Raw genomic sequence first — 19,362 nt, 5'->3', positions numbered from 1 at the left:
TATATATAATCGCAATCTTATATAGAGCTTAAGTATTATTATAATAACTTTTTACAAGTGTTGTGATAATTATTGATAAGTGAATATTATGAAAAAACTTAAAATTTAATTAGTGTAATGCAAAAAATTAGGGGAAAACAAAACTAAAGTAATTTAAGACTATATAGCTACAAATGTAAATTGAAGTTTATTTGTTTTTTAAATACTCTAATAATTAATTATGTATATATGTATGTATTCTCTTATATGTACTATTTTTTGTTTTTGAAACCAACCAACTTACACTAAAATTTTATAATTATTTCTTGTCTGGTATTGTTGTTGTGGGGGAGTAGGAGGGGCGGTGCTTTTGGTTGGTTGTTGGGGATGATTTCAATTTTATAAAATACTTAAAAAAAATAAAACTTATTGAAACAATAAAAAAGAGCAAACTGGAACCTAGATATAATAAGTGATAATTGTAGTAAAAATGTAAATACAATCGCATACTTTGTTGTATGTATGTGTGTGTTGTATTGCTGTGGTAAATATGGCTTAACCTACTTTACAAGCAAAATATAACTAAATCAGAGGGAAGGGAAGAGGGAAAAAAACTAAAATCTTTTTGAGAACTAAATACAAATCAATGCAAATTATTTTGAAACCCAAAAGAAAGGAAAAAGTAAAATGTAATTATTTATTTAGTGACTTTTTACAAAATATAAACCTAACCTATAAATTGGTCTGGGGGGTTAGAGTTAGGCTAATCATCATTTATACAACATTTACACAAAGATACAATCTTGTGTGGTTATAATTGCCATTGTTGTTGGGGGGTATCCCGATCATCAACTCCCCGCGATTTGTCTCACTCTCTCTCTCTCCATTAAGTTGCCAGGGCAGTGACACAAAACATACGAGGAGTTTACATGATTGGGCTGTATGTGTCTTCTTTTCAGTGACTAATTACAAACTTCATGACGCTGTTATTGCCTTTTGGGCTTTTATTCTGTTGCTATTTGCATATACATATGTATGTGTGTGTAATTTAACATTTTCTTTTTAAATGAATGAAAATTTTGTTTTAACAATTTTAATTTCTAAATAAAATGCAACATATTTATATTATTTTTGATTTGGTTGGAAGAGGTTTACAACACTTAATTCTAACTTTCCAAGGGTCTGACTTGGGCGGGTTGTTGCTGGTCTTGGCCAGTTGCCGCCGCAGTTGCTGATTGCATCAAACCATCGACACTATTATAATTTGTAGTTGCCAATAGAATGGGAGTTGCAGAGGAAGATACAGTGGTGCCACTTCCTCCACCACTACTACCACTTCCACCATCATTAGTTGTTGTTGTCGTTGTGGCAGCAGCAGCACTAAGGGCCGTAACATTAGCCAGTGTAGCTAAATTAACACCCCCACTAGTTGCCAATGATGTTGCGGCATTTGCTGATGATGATGATGTATTGATGCTAATTACATTTCCCATTGTACTATTATAAGACGATGTAGTTATGATATTAGATGTTACTAGACCACCGCTAATGGCCGCCGCCATAGCCGCAGCAATTCCACCAGCCGTTGTTGTTCCACCACCCCCACCAGTTGTTACATTTAATACCTTGTAACGATGATACGGATGATAGGGTGTCTTTTTCAAATCATTTTGCATTATCATCAAAGTTTTTGGAATAGACAAATTGTTGTTGTTGTTGCTGTTTGTTGTTGTCGTACTGCCATTATTACCAGGATTGCCCAATAGCCATTCGGTACATTGTTGCTGTTGGTCACTGCTAACATTCGATGTCAGCCAATTTTGGGCAAATTGTTGGAAACGTTTATATTTGGATTGGGTTACACGCATATGACACTGGAAAAGAAACAAGAAAAAAGGGGACAAATTTGTTAAAAAATCCAATTCAAATTATTTGCTTAATATTATAAATTAAAAAAAAATCCCTAAAACTTTGAAAATATGACAAATTTCTATCAATTCAGCCTGGCTGAATTTGGCTTTGCGATAGGAAAAATCGATTTAGCCTGGCTGAATTAGATTTCCGTTGGGAAAACATCAATTCAGCCTGGCTGAATTAGATTTCCGTTAGGAAAACATCAATTCAGCCTGGCTGAATTAGGCTTTGCAATAGGAAAACACCAATTCAGTCTGGCTGAATTAGATTTCCGTTAGGTAAACATCGATTCAGTCTGGCTGAATTAGATTTCCGTTAGGTAAACATCGATTCAGCCTGGCTGAATTAGATTTCCGTTAGGTAAACATCGATTCAGCCTGGCTGAATTAGATTTCCGTTAGGTAAACATCAATTCAGCCTGGCTGAATTAGATTTCCGTTAGGAAAACATCAATTCAGCCTGGCTGAATTAGATTTCCGTTAGGAAAACATCAATTCAGCCTGGCTGAATTAGATTTCCGTTGGGAAAACATCAATTCAGCCTGGCTGAATTATATTTCCGTTAGGAAAACATCAATTCAGTCTGGCTGAATTAGGTTTACGATAGGAAAACAAAAATTCAGCCTGCCTGCATTAGGCTTTGCGGTAGCAAAACATCAATTTAGCTTGGCTGAATTAGATTTCCTTTAGGAAAACATCAATTCAGCCGGGCTGAATTAGATTTCCGTTAAGAAAACATCAATTCAGCCTGGCTGAATTAGATTTCCTTCAGGAAAACATCAATTCAGCCTGGCTAAATTAGATTTCCGTTAGGAAAACATCAATTCAGCCTTGCTGAATTAGGTTTCCGTTAGGAAAACTTATATTCAGCCAGGCTGAATTAGGTTTCCGTTAGGAAAACTTATATTCAGCCAGGCTGAATTAGGTTTCCGTTAGGAAAACTTCTATTCAGCCAGGCTGAATTAGGTTTCCGTTAGGAAAACTTCTATTCAGCCTGGCTGAATTAGATGTCCGTTAGGAAAACATCAATTCAGCCTGACTGAATTAGATTTCCGTTAGGAAAACATCAATTCAGCCTAACTGAATTAGATTTCCGTTAGTAAAACATCAATTCAGCCTAGCTGAATTAGATTTCCGTTAGGAAAACATAAATTCAGCCTGGCTGAATTAGATTTCCGTTAGGAAAACATCAATTTAGCCTGGCTGAATTAGATTTCCGTTAGGAAAACATCAATTTAGCCTGCCTGAATTAGGTTTACGATAGGAAAACATCAATTCAGCCTGGCTGACATTTTTTTCTTCCCGTAATACGTATTTCCTTTTTAATATCCTCACTTTCTCCAATAAATACTTGAAATAACATCTCTTCTTCTCTCTCTCACAATGGAAACGTTTGTAAATCTACCTTAGCCATTTAGCTATGATATTAAACGTAACAAATGACAACACACTTACCATTTTCGCCTTTCGTACAGAATCCAATTTGAAAAATTTGAGATTCTTATTGATGACAAAAACTTGACGTCCAGAGGCATTCAATTTGATTTCATCACGATCGTTAATGAAATATTTTTCACCCGGCAAACGTAAATTTCCTAAACGTTCTGGTGGACGTTTATTCCAAAGGCTATTCAAATCGTTGGTATTCGATGATACATTATCCGTTGGGGAAGGAGAAATGACACCTGGTGGTAGAGCATTAGCACCGCCACCACCAACTGATGATGCTGTTGCTGTCGCTTCTCGCAACATGTTCAAATGATTTGCTTTCAAATAGGCCAAACGTTTGTTACGTTTCAAAAATCTTGGTTTACGTGGAGCATGCATATCCTGTGAAGAAGAAAAACAAAATGAGATGATTATTTTTCATATGTTCTTTTTCAATGTTGAAATTAAAAACTAAAATTTTGTGTTTGTGAAATGAAAATTATTGATGGCGGGGAAAATGAAAATATGACTCTTTAAAAAAAAAGAAGTTAAAATAAATTAAGAAATAAAGCAAGTTGTGTGGTGGTAATAAGCGTACCAGGTCAGATTTTTGAATTAAATGTTGAAAAGTAGTAGCAAAAATAAATAAAAAATAATTATATATTTTTGCAAGCAAAATAAATACAAAACATAAAGATGATATTGGGTTATCTTGAACGGCAATTCCCCGTGAATTTTTTTCACTTTCTCCCTTAAGTGGCAACGGCGGAAAAACAAAACTCACGGGGAAATTTTATTCATGATAACCCCTATTATGACCGACATTCCGCATAAAAGATTTCCCCCCGTTGAGTAATAATTTTAGATACCTTCTGAAACATATTTTAACGTCTCCGAAGCGACAAGAGAAACTTGTAGCATACTTCATACTTTTTGGGGGTCATTCTTATTCATATTTCGGGATGAATGGATCAATTCCACATGATGTAGTTTACATCTTGTGTTTAGGATAAGAGGAACTGCCTACTCCAAAAATAACACAATATTGCGAGATTTGACATATTACTTGTGGTTCATGAAGGACCGATATATATTTTAATCTTCGAAGTTGATTTAAAAGACCACAGTTTTAGCCATGGGGGTTATGATGAGTGAAATTTTCCCCGTGAGTTTCGTCTTTCCGCCGTTGCAACTTAAGGGAGAAAGTGAAAAAAATTCACGGGGAATTGCCGTTCATGATAACCCCCCATGTCAGTTACTCCATTCTTCAGTTGTAATTCTATTTTTGGAATCGCGCAACGCAACTCAAAGATAGTAGCTTTTCATAATCGAGCCATTAGCCATGTTACCCATCGTTTGTCCACTTCGAAGCTTTTTTGTGGAATGTTTGTTATCCAGCCTATATAATAGCTCATATAAGGGTATTGCGCAAATTAAAGTGTTTTTATTTAACATTTATTATTCAATTCAACTTCAGGCCGACTGCGGCATCTGTGTCAAGCCACCGCTTTGCTTCATCCTCTACAAACTCGTTAAACTCTATGCAGAGTTAACTGTAAAGATTTGGCAGGATTGTAAGGTATCAAATTCAATCTGGCCGGCAATCTCAGGACGTAGAACTGCCGGAATCTAAGTGTACTTGAGCACCAATGACTTTCTCAACATCGACATCAACTGTTTTTGTGTCCATGATTGGATAGGCCATATGTTACAGAAATACATTGATCCGAGAATCTCAGCATTAGATCTATGACAAGTAAGTTGGAGGACAATAACATTGAGTACTGCAGGCTACGTAAAGATGTGGAAGAGACGGAAACAATCCAGCACCTTCTCTACCCATGTCCCAGGATTGCAGTCAAAGACATGAGAGATTGTATCCCTCTCTTACATGCCGCAATCGTCTTAACCTATTGCAGGAGCCTTGACTCAACAAGCTCATTTAACAACCTTTCTGTTCGCTACCTCTCCGTTCTATTCTCCTCCTACTGATTTTCTGTCCTTCTCCCATTCCGACATTTTAAGGGTATAGCCTTTAGGTTAAAGAGTGTATTTATTATTAACTTTGATACGACTAAGGGGGTTATCATGCAATTCCCCGTGAATTTTTTCACTTTCTCCCTTAAGTTGCAATGGCGGAAAAACAAAACTCACGAGGAAATTTTATTCATAAAAAACCACCTTAAAGTGTCCTCATCGAAATAATGGGTTCAGACCCCAAATGTGTTTGGAAGAAATTCCTTTCAGACAATTTAGAGTTGATTTAGCCATCCATGTCTGCCCGTCTGTCTGGCTGGAATGAACGGATCAACCGATTTTGTTCAAATTTTGAGTGTCGTAATATTTTGTCAAAACTTAGTTCAAATTTTAACTCGATAACTCGAAGGGAGTAACCAAATTGGTCATAAATGTGCATATGGTAATAGATCAGGTTTGAATATGGGCAAAATCGCTATACTTCTTCGTGTAACTTCCACACAGTTTAATACCTCCTCGCGAATCGTTTTTTTATACCCTCAACCTTTAGGCTAGAAAGGGTATATACACTTTCATACGGGCAAAATGTGCCTCATCGAAATAATGGTTTTAGACCCCAAGTATGTTGGTGGACGAAATGTGTCTCAGACAATGTGGAGTCGATTTAGCAGTGTCCGTCCGTTTCGAACTCTTGAACGGATAAGCCGATTTGGTCCAAAATTTGGCTATCGTTATTTTGTCCAAACTTAGTTTAAGTTCGAAGATGGTCATATCGGTCCACTCGTTCAGATACCTCCCCCCACAAAAGCTCTTGAAGGGAGTAGCCAATTTGGTCCATACTTTGCACATCGTGAAATGTACACCAGACTTAGATAGGGTTTCAATATGGACTCAATCGGAATACTCCTTCGGGTACCTCCCACACAAAATTTCGGATAAGTTCAGTTTAGGACCTGCTCTCGAATCGCTTTGATTTTTGTTGCAGCAACTTGTATTCACTTCCTCCCATACGACAGTACAAGTTTAATCAGGGGCAAGTTCATACTTCCTGAGAAAATGGCCGGAAAGGTGCAAAAAGCCCCTATGACACCGTGGGAGGTGGTTGGAGCGCAAGATAACTCTCGAACGGATTTGCCGTTTCGGTCCAAAATGTGGCCTTCGCAATATTTTCTGCAAACTTAGTTTTAGTTCGAAGATAAGCCATATCGGTCCACTCCTTCAGGTACCTCCCCCACCAAAGTTCAAAAATGTTCGGAAAATGGAGTGACCAATTTGGTCCATACTTTACACATCCTAATATATCTACCAGATATAGATCAGGTTCAAATATGGACTATATTTGCCCACTCCGTCGGGTACCTCTCACACACATTCTTGGATTAATTCACTTTAAGGCCTGCTCTAGGATCACTTTAATTTTTGTTGAAGCAACTTGCATTCGCTGCATCAATTACGAAAGGAAAAGTTTGTTCAAGGGCAAGTCCATACTTCTTAAGAAAAAAACCAGAAAGTTGTAAAAACCCCCCTGTGGCACCATATGTAGAGACTGGAGTGCTCGAACTGAATACTGCGCGTTCGTCCACACTTTGGATTTAGTAATATTTCTTCGAATATTAGATGAAATTCAAAGGTGGAAGGAGTTGACCTTCCGATACCTCCTCCACAAAAGTTCGAAAATATTCGCTAAAATGGTACTCTAAATATTGTCGAAACTCAGTTTAAAAAAAGCCCTATCAATCGATATCCCTGCAAATTTTTGCGCTTTAATCCTATCCATATTGTTTTGAAAACCCCCCTAAATACGACTGATACTTTTTATTATTATCATTTTTTTTTTTTTTTTTTTTTTGCAATAACTTGTTTTCTCTGTTTATCAGTCAAAAACCTGGTCATCACTAACTAAAATGATGTTTGATTGAGTACAATATCTACGGAAATGAATGAGATCGATACTTTGCACATCAAAAAATTTCTTCTAAATTTACGCCATCCTCTCTAAGGGCCTATATTGGATAACATTTACGGTTACCTCACTGACAAAATGTTCAACATTTTGCTTAAGTGCAGTTTATCCGCTGTCTAAAGATAGTTTTGAAATTTTAACCAAAGGTACTTCTGGTGATCCTGTTTCATTATGCTCCCTGACATAATGGCTTGTGGGCGCAATAAATAAGAAGTGAATGATTCCCAAAATAATATCCAAAATGAACTATGTGTTGGCTCATTCCTTCAGATACCTACTCCGCAAAAGTTCTACACTTTTGGGCTTTATTCTAAATCAAATTACTTATCATTAATTAATTCGGGATGTCCGCAATCATTTAGATAAATACAAAAAAATCGGAACAAATTTCCTTTACCGACAGTTCGCATTTTTTAATCTTTTTTTTAATCTTAAGTTTCTTTTAATGGACAATGACAAAAGTGGGCTACGCAAACAAAACTTTCTTGTAAATTTAGAGTTTCCTAAGTAGCCGGCTTTGAACAGCAATTTAATACATTCTCCTATAAACAGGTGTAAAAATAGGTCGCGTGCATTAAAAGTACTCTCCATAAGCTTTAAAATGATGCCCATATTGCCCACGTTAGAATTGTAAAATGTCAAGACCCATATCTCGGGAAGGATGGACTTCCTCCCGGAAAATTATATATCGTTGTATTCAGGATGCCAAGAGCTACCTACTGTAAAAATTTCAGCCCGATCCGAGAGTTGCCCATAAACAACCTAAAGGCGTGAAAGTACGAAATTTCCGAAATGTCAAGACCCATATCTCGGGAAGTATGGACTTCCCCCGGAAAATTATATATAGTTGTATTTAGGATGCCAAGAGCTACCTACTGAAAAAATTTCAGCCCGATCCGAGATGTACCCATAAACAACCTAAAGGCGTGAAAGTACGAAATTTCCGAAATATCAAGACCCATATCTCGGGAAGTATTGACTTCCCACCGGAAAATTATATATCGTTGTATTTAGGATGTCAAGGGCTATCTACTGTAAAAACTTTGGAATGATCTGAAAGGTGCCCCTAAACGACATTTAAGCCATAAATATTACGATGTGCAAGATTTGGACCAAATCGAGTTCTTAAATCGCGAGTTATTGTGCTCATCAGTAGCGGAATTCACTCATGGTAGTAGATTTACAACTCCTGTATATGTACTAGAGTTTTTTTTACAACAAAGTGTGAACATCTTTTTTGTGAATATTGTAAACAAATCAAAACATCTTAAGTTTTATTGCACTTTTTTCATGTAAATTTGTTTTTTCGTGGCCTCCATTCTTTTATTCTTCTTATTTTTCCAATTTTTCTACCACAAAACAAAACTCAGACAATAAAATAAAACTCACAACAAAGTGGCGGCAAAACAATCAGCTGTTCTACAAAGGTGTGTAATGTACAGTGCAATGATTACAAGACTTTTAAGGTCGAGTAAATTAATAACCCTGTGGTAAATTAAACTTTCATGTATTTTGTTGTTGTGGTATTGTAAACTGTTGTAGTTGTACAATATTAACAAGATGTACAAGATCTACAATGCCACTTTACCACCATGAGTGAATATCGCTAGTCATTTTCCGGCTGTCACCCTAACTTGAACCCAAAACTTTGAAAATAAACCAAAAAGAAACTCTCCCTCCTTCATAAACTTTCAACTTACCTTTGTTTGTTCGTTTTGTTCCTCAAATTTTTATACAGAAAATCTATCAGAATTAAACCCACCCTAAGCGCAGTAAGTGTAAACAACTCATCCTCTCTTAGAATCGACTTGAAACCACAAAAGGACAAAACTCTTGTTCTGTGTATATATTGTGTGTAAATTAACTTTGTTCATTTATTTTTTCGCATTAAAAAAATTAACGTTTTTTTGTTGTTGTTTTCATAATCATAGTTTCGTTTAAAAATTGCATTTTGTCAATAGGCTTTCTTTTTTTATACAACTTATTTAGAAAAGAGTGTGGCATTTTACTTCCCTCTCTTTCTTTTCTTTTCTCTTCTCATCACTTAATTTAGAAAAATATTTCAGTTTGATTGTTTTTGTATTTATATAAGAATTTTAATAAAAAAATAAGAAGAAGAATTAACTATTTACAATTATGACTAAAATCACTTTAGTTGTTGTTGTTGGTTTTATATAAAAAAATGTCTAACGACCCATTACTCTATATGATTCGATTTGTTTTTGTTCTTCAAGATAGTGCTGAGCATTTGACGTTTACGAAATGAAATCAAAGCTTTACAAAATTACGATTTAATTAATTAATTAATAATATGTATCAATCAATCTATGTGTGTGTGTTATATATAATTAGATATATATCATTATCATGTTAAAATATTTAAAACAAATTATTAGTGGACAGAGGGGTGGGTGGGGGAAAACTATACATTATTGTTATAGTGTTAAATACATATAAAAAAAAGTAGTTGTGTAGTAGTGGTGGTGGTGATGGGTTAGAGGTGATGGATGATGATGTTTGGATGGTGGTGTTGGTTGTGGTTGGCGGTGGTGGTGGGTGGTTTGTTATTGATATATTGTTGCAATTCTTTGTGGGTGATTTTTTAGCAAATGATTCGAGTTTTAGTTTTTGTCATTACAAGCTTTTTTAAAGTCAAAATTCTATAATTGCTTCAATCTCTGGATTTTTAAAGTTTTTTTTTCTTTTTTTTCTCTCATCACAAATCATTGTGTTTGAGGGTGTGTGTGACATAAAAAAGAGAATATTGGAATTTTTTTTAAGGTTTGTTTTTGCTTGTTTTCATTTTTTTAGTATTTTTTTTTTTAATTTAAGCCTTGGGTTTGACCTGGTACGGAGAAAGAATCGAAAAAAGAAAAAATATTAGAGAAATGCATAAAAAGCATTAATTAGTGAAATTTTTGTTTGTTTTGTATTTGAAGAATTATAAAAATTTGTTACAACAAAAAAACTAAGAAGAAGAAGAACTTTTCTAAAAAGAGTTGGAAATTTGAAGCATTCAATTTTTTTACTTTATTTAGAAACAAAAAAAAAGGAACAACAAAAACTATTGCAAATATTGTGCAGTAATAAATACCAAGTATGATATACGTATGTATGTAGAAAATAAACAAAACCAAACGTGTTAAGAAAAAAGCTCAAAACTAAATTAAAAGACAACATTCCCAATATGAAGAAAGAAGATAGAAAAACAAAATACATGATAAATGTTGTTGGTTTATATATACGATGACGTCGTTTCGACGAGACGATTCTGTCACACAGATATGGATACAAATACACCTGAACATCGCCACACATTTTACATACATACATAATAAATAAAATATAGGTAAACAAAATAATGTTGGTGGTTTTTTCACCTTGAGAAGAAATCATTATATTTGAATCCTAGTTATAGTTGATCCTAGTTACATGGACAATGAATGATAAGTAAAACAAGTAAAAAAGTATCAGTCGGCTTTGTCGACAGAGATATACCCTCAGCCACTTTCACCTACGGACAAATCGGATGTATTTAAGGTCTCTTTAGAATTTTGTGGCCCTTTTTGGACATTTGAACTTGCCGACAAAAATGTGTATTAAGAATTAACTGCACTAAGACACAAATGTTGAACTTTTGTAGGGTAGGTACCCTTAGGGAGGACCGATATGGGCCATTTTAGAAGTTAAACTAAATTTTGATAAAATATTAGGAGATCCAAAGTTTGGATTTTTGTGAAATTTTTTAAATATTGGGGAGAAGTACCGAAAGTTGTGGACCGGTATTGCCATGGAACTAAGTTTGGATATAATATGACGAAGACCAAATGTTGGACCAAATCGGTTGAACATTTCGAGAGTTATCGTGCTCTCCGACCGCCACATATGGTGACATAGGGGTTTTTTTACACATTTCGGGGTGTTTTCCCAAGAAATATGGATTTGCCCTTGAAAAAACTTGTACCGTCGTAATGGAGGTAGCGAATGCAAATCGCTTCAACAAAAACCAAAGTGATTCGAGAGCAGGTCTTAAAGTAAACTTATCTGAAATTTTGTGTGAGAGGTACCAGAAGGAGTAGTCAAATATAGTCCATATTCGAACCTGATCTATATCTGGCAGATATATTACATCGGTCACTCCCTTCAAGAGTTATCGTGCGCAAAATATTTCCGAACATTTTTGAAGTTTTGTGGGGGAGGTACCTGAAGGAGTGGACCGATATAGCCCATCTTCGAATTTAAACTATGTTTTGATAAAATATTACGAAGGCCAAATTTTGGACCGAATCGACAGATCCGTTCGAGAGTTATCTGCGCTCCAACCACTACACCAGGTGTCATAGGGGCTTTTTGCATCTTTCCGGCAATTTTCTCAGGAAGTATGGACTTGCCCCTGATGAAACTTGTACCGTCGTGTGGGGGGAAGTGAATACAAGATGCTGCAACAAAAACCAAAGCGATTCGAGAGCAGGTCCTAAACTGAACTTATCCGAAATTTTGTGTGGGAGGTACCCGAAGGAGTGGACCGATTGAGTCCACACTGGAACCTCTTCTAAGTCTGGTAGAAATTTCACGATGTCCAAAGTATGAACCAAATCGGTTAATTCCTTCAAGAGTTATCGTGCGCACAAATTTTCCGAACAGTTCCGAACTTTTGTGGGAGAAGTACCGGAAGGAGTGGAGCGATATAACCCATCTTCTATAGACCAAAGAAGACCTCTTGAGGTCTTCTATAGACAAAAGAAGGCCTCTTGAGACCTCGTGAGATCTTCTATAGACAGAAGAATAGGTGAATTGTGGGCAACGGTTAAGTCACTCTCGAACCCTGGAAGAAGGGAAGATAGGACCTCAGTCACGTTTGGCGACGTTGCGTTGACTGACCCGAAGAGGTGCGCAAGTAATTTCAATCGACAGTTTGTCGAGCATCCCGAGAGTGACAGGACGAAGAGAAGAGTATTACGTCGCATCAGATCTCTTCCTGCCGAGAATGAACCACCACAATTTACAATGGATGATGTTGCCACTGCCATCAGGAACGCTAAATCATCAAAAGCGTTGGGCCCTGATGGAATCTCCATGGTAATGTTGAAACAGCTGGATGAGCCGGGAGTCGAGTATCTCACCACAGTCTTCAACTTATCGCTAGCCACCCTCGTTGTTCCCGAAGTCTGGAAAAGGATGCCAGCAAAAGTGAATCCACATATCACATATATCTGTAAAGGACTCAACCAGAGACGGCCGTGCGATAGAACAGTGGTGGTGGCGCTTGACTTATAAAAAGCCTTTGATACAGTCAGGCACTCCACGCTGTTTGAGGACATTGAGCAGACAACCCTCCGGCCAAGCTTGAAACGTTGGATAGTCAACTATATGTGTGGACGCCAGTCGTACGTGGAATTCAGGAATAAGAAGTCCAAACCCCGTAGAGTGAAACAGGGAGTTCCCCAAGGTGGGGTGATATCTCCGGAACTGTTTAAACTCTACCTCTCCTGTATTCAACCCCCTCCAGACGGCATTGAGATCGTGACGTATGCGGATGATTGCACGATCGTGGCGTCGGGTACCTATCCTGATGACATCTGTGAGAGAACAACTATTTAACCGATCTTACCACCTTTTTCCATTCGAGGAATATGCAGATTTCCCCCACAAAATCTACAGCCACTCTGTTCACCACATGGACAGCGCTGTTTGGACGTGAGTTGAATGTCGTGGTCGACTGTACACGCCACAGCTATCTGCGACAAGTTGAAAAGTAGGAACAAGGTCCTCAAGTCCCTGGCCGGCAGCACTTGGGGTGCAGATAAAGAAACCTTGTTGACCACGTATAACGCGATAGGTCGGTCTGTGGTAAGCTATGCGGCTCCAGTCTGGTCCCCGAGATTGTGTGATTCGAACTGGAAAAAGATTCAAACTTGCCAGAATGCCACCCTAAGAACAGCGACAGGGTGCCTCCTCAAATCTTCAGTGGACCATCTACTCGGAGTACATCCTCCATCTATCGCAGCTGAGGAACGTCAGCTGCCACGACAAACCAGAGTAGTTTTGGCTCAACTACGCTCGGGATATTGCAGTCGCCTAAATTCGTATGGGTCGGAAATCGATCGCGCCGTGCAAGACATATGCCCAGTATGCGGCATGGGCCCGCACGACACACAACACCTTTTTAACTGCCCCGCCAAACCTACCCATCTAACTCCAGTGGATCTGTGGCTACATCCCATCGAAGCAGCCACTTTTCTGGAACTGGAGATAGACCCAGAGCCACATTGAACAGAGGAACGAACAAATAAACATAACAAAAGCACTGTTACAACAACAACTCACGGGAAATTCACGTTCAGAATAATCCCTTTGTGTTTGGCTTATGGAACACACTTTCTGGTGTGTATTGTGAAGAATTGGACGACGATGATACAAACATTGCGATGACTGTAGTGTTTTCAGGTAGAAGTTTTTGTAGTGATAAAAGCTTTGGAGCTGTTAGTGAGAAGTTTGCAGGTAAAGTTGTCACGGTATATTTAGATAGACAACGTGCTCTTAAAAGTGTCTATAGAAGCACCCTTTCCTCTGGAAAGGGTCTATAGAAGCACCCTTTCCTCTGGAAAGGGTCTATAGAAGCACCCTTTCCTCTGGAAAGGGTCTATAGAAGCAGCCTTTCCTCTGGAAAGGGTCTATAGAAGCAGCCTTTCCTCTGGAAAGGGTCTATAGAAGCAACCTTTCCTCTGGAAAGGGTCTATAGAAGCACCCTTTCCTCTGGAAAGGGTCTATAGAAGCACCCTGTCCTCTGGAAAGGGTCTATAGAAGCACCCTTTCCTCTGGAAAGGGCCTATAGAAGCACCCTGTCCTCTGGAAAGGGTCTATAGAAGCACCCTGTCCTCTGGAAAGGGTCTATAGAAGCACCCTTTCCTCTGGAAAGGGCCTATAGAAGCACCCTGTCCTCTGGAAAGGGTCTATAGAAGCATCCTTTCCTCTGGAAAGGGTCTATAGAAGCATCCTTTCCTCTGGAAAGGGTCTATAGAAGCATCCTTTCCTCTGGAAAGGGTCTATAGAAGCACCCTTTCCTCTGGAAAGGGTCAATAGAAGCACCCTTTCCTCTGTAAAGGGTCTATAGAAGCACCCTTTCCTCTGTAAAGGGTCTATAGAAGCACCCTTTCCTCTGGAAATGGTCTATAGAAGCATCCTTTCCTCTGGAAAGGGTCTATAGAAGCATCCTTTCCTCTGGAAAGGGTCTATAGAAGCACCCTTTCATCTGGAAAGGATCTGTAGAAGCACCCTTTCCTCTGGAAAGGGTCTATAGAAGCACCCTTTCCTCTGGAAAGGGTCTGTAGAAGCACCCTTTCATCTGGAAAGGGTCTATAGAAGCAACCTTTCCTCTGGAAAGGGTCTATAGAAGCATCCTTTCCTCTGGAAAGGGTCTATAGAAGCATCCTTTCCTCTGGAAACGGTCTATAGAAGCACCCTTTCATCTGGAAAGGATCTGTAGAAGCACCCTTTCCTCTGGAAAGGGTCTATAGAAGCACCCTTTCATCTGGAAAGGATCTGTAGAAGCACCCTTTCCTCTGGAAAGGGTCTATAGAAGCACCCTTTCCTCTGGAAAGGGTCTGTAGAAGCACCCTTTCATCTGGAAAGGGTCTATAGAAGCTACCTTTCCTCTGGAAAGGGTCTATAGAAGCATCCTTTCCTCTGGAAAGGGTCTATAGAAGCATCCTTTCCTCTGGAAAGGGTCTATAGAAGCACCCTTTCATCTGGAAAGGATCTGTAGAAGCACCCTTTCCTCTGGAAAGGGTCTATAGAAGCACCCTTTCCTCTGGAAAGGGTCTGTAGAAGCACCCTTTCCTCTGGAAAGGGTCTATAGAAGCACCCTTTCCTCTGGAAAGGGTCTATAAAAGCTCCCTTTCCTCTGGAAAGGGTTTATAGAAGCACCCTTTCCTCTGGAAAGGGCCTATAGAAGCACCCTTTCCTCTGGAATAGGTCTATAGAAGCACCCTTTCCTCTGGAAATGGTCTATAGAAGAAGGCTACCTGCCAAACCCTTTTTTTATAAAAGCGTTTTGCGGTACCAACGATAGCTCAAAAACGGGCCGATCTTCGTATATTTTTGAGGGCGTTTTAAGAACCTAATAATCTTGCCTTTAAGCGAAACGGAAATTTAAAAAAATCGACTTAAAAAATTGTGAGCTGTCAAAATAAAAATTCTATTTTAACGAAAAAATGACAGTTTTTTTCGGACAAAAAATTTAAATAAATCTGTCTCGCTTAAAGACAAGCTTTTATGTATATAATAAGCTCACCAAACCATAAGAAGATCGGTCGATTCCTTTGCGGCATACTCTAAACTGCCTGTACTTCAAAATACGCCAATAATATTTTTTTCGATTTTTTGAAAGGGACAAGTAGAGGTAACCCCTTAAGGTCCTAGGGTATTTTGTCAGGCTCTGTAAATACGACGAAGAAACACAAATGATGAAGTACCTTTCTCTGTCAGTGCTCTTGTCATATAAACAAAAAGCACAGGCTGTTTGGTAACCATGAACTTAAATTTCTTTCTTAATTCTCTTCCATAGAACCTAAATGGCTATGAAACGATCCCCGTATGTCTTATTTGACTAATGTCTTCCCCATACGTCATGGGTCCTTCAATTTCTACTCTCTCCATCTTAATTTTCCACCCCTTCCCGTTTCCCGACGGCGATTCCTATATAACCAAACGTAGATAAATATTCCCATAACCCTTTTTTGATTTCAGTTAAGTATTTTTAAAATTGTTTTGAATATTGCGTTATGACTGTCATTATTCGCTATCATTATTATATTCACACTCTTCTTACGTACATTTTGTAAACTAATATAGGTTTCCTCTACGAAACCCCGTTAAAAGCAATGTGATTTCTTATATTTCACTGAAGCCATGGCATTTGATTGATGGCAACGAATTATAGATATAAAGATATGTAGTAAAGCATTCTTAAGATATTTTCATTTCAATTTGTAGTTATTTATAGTTGTAGTTATATATAGTTGTAGTTATATATGTCAGTCAAATACTTTTCGAGGGTTTTGGTTTAAAATGATGCTGTTGTTGTTTGCATTTAACAAAAGAAAACCCTTAATGAACATGTATATTTTATATCCAAATCTGTACTCAGATATCGAATTTCTAGAATACTCTATTAGATAAAAAAAGAGGTTTATTTCAAAAACTTACCAATCCATCTTCATCCCATCGTTCGGTTTTAATTTCGTTGTTTGTTAGATTGTTGCTGGCGGCATCTAAATGAGATGTGGAATTATTGTTATTGTTGTTGTTGTTGGAGGAGGAATTCGGCGAATTGGCGTTTGTGTTGTTGTGGCTACTATTCGCAGACGTTGGATTTGTTAAACGATCAACATATTTTGACCATGATTTAACTTTATTTACAGGTTTTTCACGTTCTGCCACATCATCACTATCCGTATCCAAAAGTTCAATGGTAACACGGCAATCGATTTTATACTGAAGAAAACGCAAAAAACAAAGGAGGAAATTAGTAAAGGATACACAACAAAAAGTATGTGGGGCCTGGGCCTTTGCTACTCACAATATATATTTTAAAGCAATTCTCCTCATGCAAAATCTCTTCAGCCTTACGTTGATAATGCATTTCAGCATTAAATGACTTGTTGGCATTGCGACACAAACCCCCCGCAGCACCCTTCTTCTGTTCGTGATGAAACAGTTCGACACATTCCAATGCTGTACGTTCCGTAACACAATTTTGCAGTTGCCGCACAGCATTCGATACCACCTTGTCGAGGGTAAATGATATGTAGGCATGTATGCCAAACATTTCACGCATTTGATCTTCAAAGGTATTCGAATCCATATTGCCATCTAACACGTTCTTAAGCATATCAAGAAATGTGGGATAATAGTCTTCAACGGCTACTTCAGATTTCGGTTTCAGTCTTAGGGCTTGTGCAATGTTTTCACGTCGATTTTGTTTGTATTTTTCTTCGTCGGCGGCAATGATTTGGGCACGTTCATACATGGTGCGTAAACGTTCACAGAGTATGGCATGCAGGCGGAAGAACAAATACCAATTGTTGTTGGCAAAGAAGAGGGTGTAGGCTTCATCCTAAAAGAAAGAAAAAACAAAACAAAAGCAAATGAAGAGAAAATTATTTTAGATAAAAGCAGATAAATAAAAGGGAGCTAGAGTGGGCTAAAAAATACTGCTCAACTCGTATCTGAGAAGTCAAAGAACAAATACAACCCTATTATAGGTAACCCTCCTATCCACGACAGTATCCGATCAAAAAGGGTTTCTAGGTGAAAATATTTTCATTTTGTCAGTCGGCTTTTCCGACAGATAAATACCCTCAGCCAATGTAAAGCGAAACTTTTACCTCCGGACAGATCGAATGTATTTTAGGTCTCTTCAGAATTTGGCCCTTTTTGGACATTTGAACTTGCCGACAACAATGTGGAATAGGAATTAACTGCACTAAGACACAAATGTGGAACTTTTGTAGGGCAGGTACTCTTAGGGAGGACCGATATGGGCCATTTTAGAAGTTAAAGTAAATTTTGATAAAATATTAGGAGATCCAAAGTGATATTTTTTAAATATTGGGGAGAAGTACCGAAAGTTGTGGACCGGTATTGCCCATGTGACTAAGTTTGGATATAATATGACGGAGACCAAATGTTTGACAAAATCGGTTCAACAGTTCGAGAGTTATCGTGTTCTCCGACCGCCACATATGGTGACTTTGGGGTTTTTACACCTTTCGGGCTGTTTTCGCAAGAAATATGGACTTGCCGCTGAAAAAACTTTTACCGTCGTAATGGAGGTAGCGAATGCAAATAGCTTCAAAAAAAATCAAAGTGATTCGAGAGAGGGTCTTAAAGTGAACTTATCCGAAATTTTGTGTGAGAGGTACCCGACGGAGTGGACAAATATAGTCCATACTCGAACCTGACCTATACCTGGTAGATATATTAGAATGTGTAAAGTATGGACCAAATCACTCCCATCAAGAGTTATCGTACGCACAATTTTTCCGAATATTTTTGAACTTTTGTGGGGGAGGTACCTGAAGGAGTGGACCGGTAGGGCTTATTTTCAAACTTAAACTAAGTTTGCACAAAATATTACGAAGGTCACATTTTGGACTGAATCGGCAGATACGGTCGAGAGTTATCTTGCGCTCCAACCACTACACACGGTGTCATAGGAGTTTTTGCACCTTTCATGCTATTTTCTCAGAAAGTATGGACTTGCCCCTGAAGAAACTTGTACCATCGTATGGGGGGCAGTGAATATAAGTTGCTCCAACAAAAATCAAAGCGATTCGAGAGCAGGCCCTAAACTAAACTTTTCCGAAATTTTGTGTGGGAGGTACCCGAAGGAATGGACCGATTGAGTCCATATTGAAACCCTATCTAAGTCTGGTAGAAATTTTACGATGTGCAAAGTATGGACCAAATCGATAACTCCCTTCAAGAGTTATCGTACGCACAATTTTTCCGAACATTTTTGAAATTTTGTGGGTGAGGTACCTGAAGGAGTGGACCGATATGGCTTATCTTCAAACTTAAACTATGTTTGGACAAAATATTACAAAGGCCACATTTTGGATCGAATCGGCAGATCCGTTCGAGAGTTATCTTGCGCTCCAACCACTACACACGGTGTCATAGGGTTTTTTTGTACCTTTCAGGCTATTTTCTCAGGAAGTATGGACTTGCCTCTGATGAAACTTGTAACGTCGTATGGGGGGCAGTGAATACAAGTTGCTCTAACAAAAATCAAAGCGATTCGAGAGCAGGCCCTAAACTAAACTTTTGCGAAATTTTGTGTGGGAGGTACCCGAAGGAGTGCACCGATTGAGTCCATATTGCAACCTTGTCTAAGTCTGGTAGAAATTTCACGATGTGCAAAGTATGGACCAAATCTGTTACTTTCTTCAAGCGTTATCGTGCGCACACATTTTCCGAACATTTCCGATCTTTTGTGGGGCAGGTACCGGAAGGAGTGGACCGATATAACCCATCTTCGAACTTAAACTAAGTTTGGACAAAATATTAGGAAAGCCAAATTTTGGACCGAATTGGTTG

At 38.2% G+C, this 19,362-nt stretch overlaps 1 protein-coding gene across 15 annotated transcripts in view; it reads right to left on the bottom strand.

Moving 5' to 3' along the window:
* Positions 1–310: 310 nt before the first annotated feature.
* Positions 311–19,362, bottom strand: part of Sin3A (SIN3 transcription regulator family member A) — an 84,684-nt gene continuing 65,632 nt past the window's right edge. For 11 of the 15 annotated variants that reach the window (XM_073989183.1, XM_073989189.1, XM_073989186.1 and 8 more), the window contains exons 9-12: positions 16,841–17,377; positions 16,468–16,755; positions 3,348–3,722; positions 311–1,853 (exon numbers count right to left, since the gene is read on the bottom strand). In XM_073989183.1, the coding sequence (XP_073845284.1) occupies positions 1,146–1,853; positions 3,348–3,722; positions 16,468–16,755; positions 16,841–17,377 (1,908 nt within the window). In that variant the 3' untranslated portion in view covers positions 311–1,145. Of the gene's footprint in view, positions 1,854–3,347; positions 3,723–9,109; positions 10,106–16,467; positions 16,756–16,840; positions 17,378–19,362 lie in introns of those variants that run through there. The other 4 variants (XM_073989195.1, XM_073989197.1, XM_073989196.1 and 1 more) reach the window with 1 other exon arrangement.

The sequence above is a fragment of the Musca autumnalis genome, unplaced genomic scaffold, assembly GCF_047663935.1.
Source record: "Musca autumnalis isolate F117 unplaced genomic scaffold, ASM4766393v1 scaffold_5, whole genome shotgun sequence".
Taxonomy (NCBI): domain Eukaryota; kingdom Metazoa; phylum Arthropoda; class Insecta; order Diptera; family Muscidae; genus Musca; species Musca autumnalis.
The sequence above is the reverse complement of the archived record's forward strand: the minus strand, read 5'-3'. Positions and strand labels throughout refer to the sequence as shown.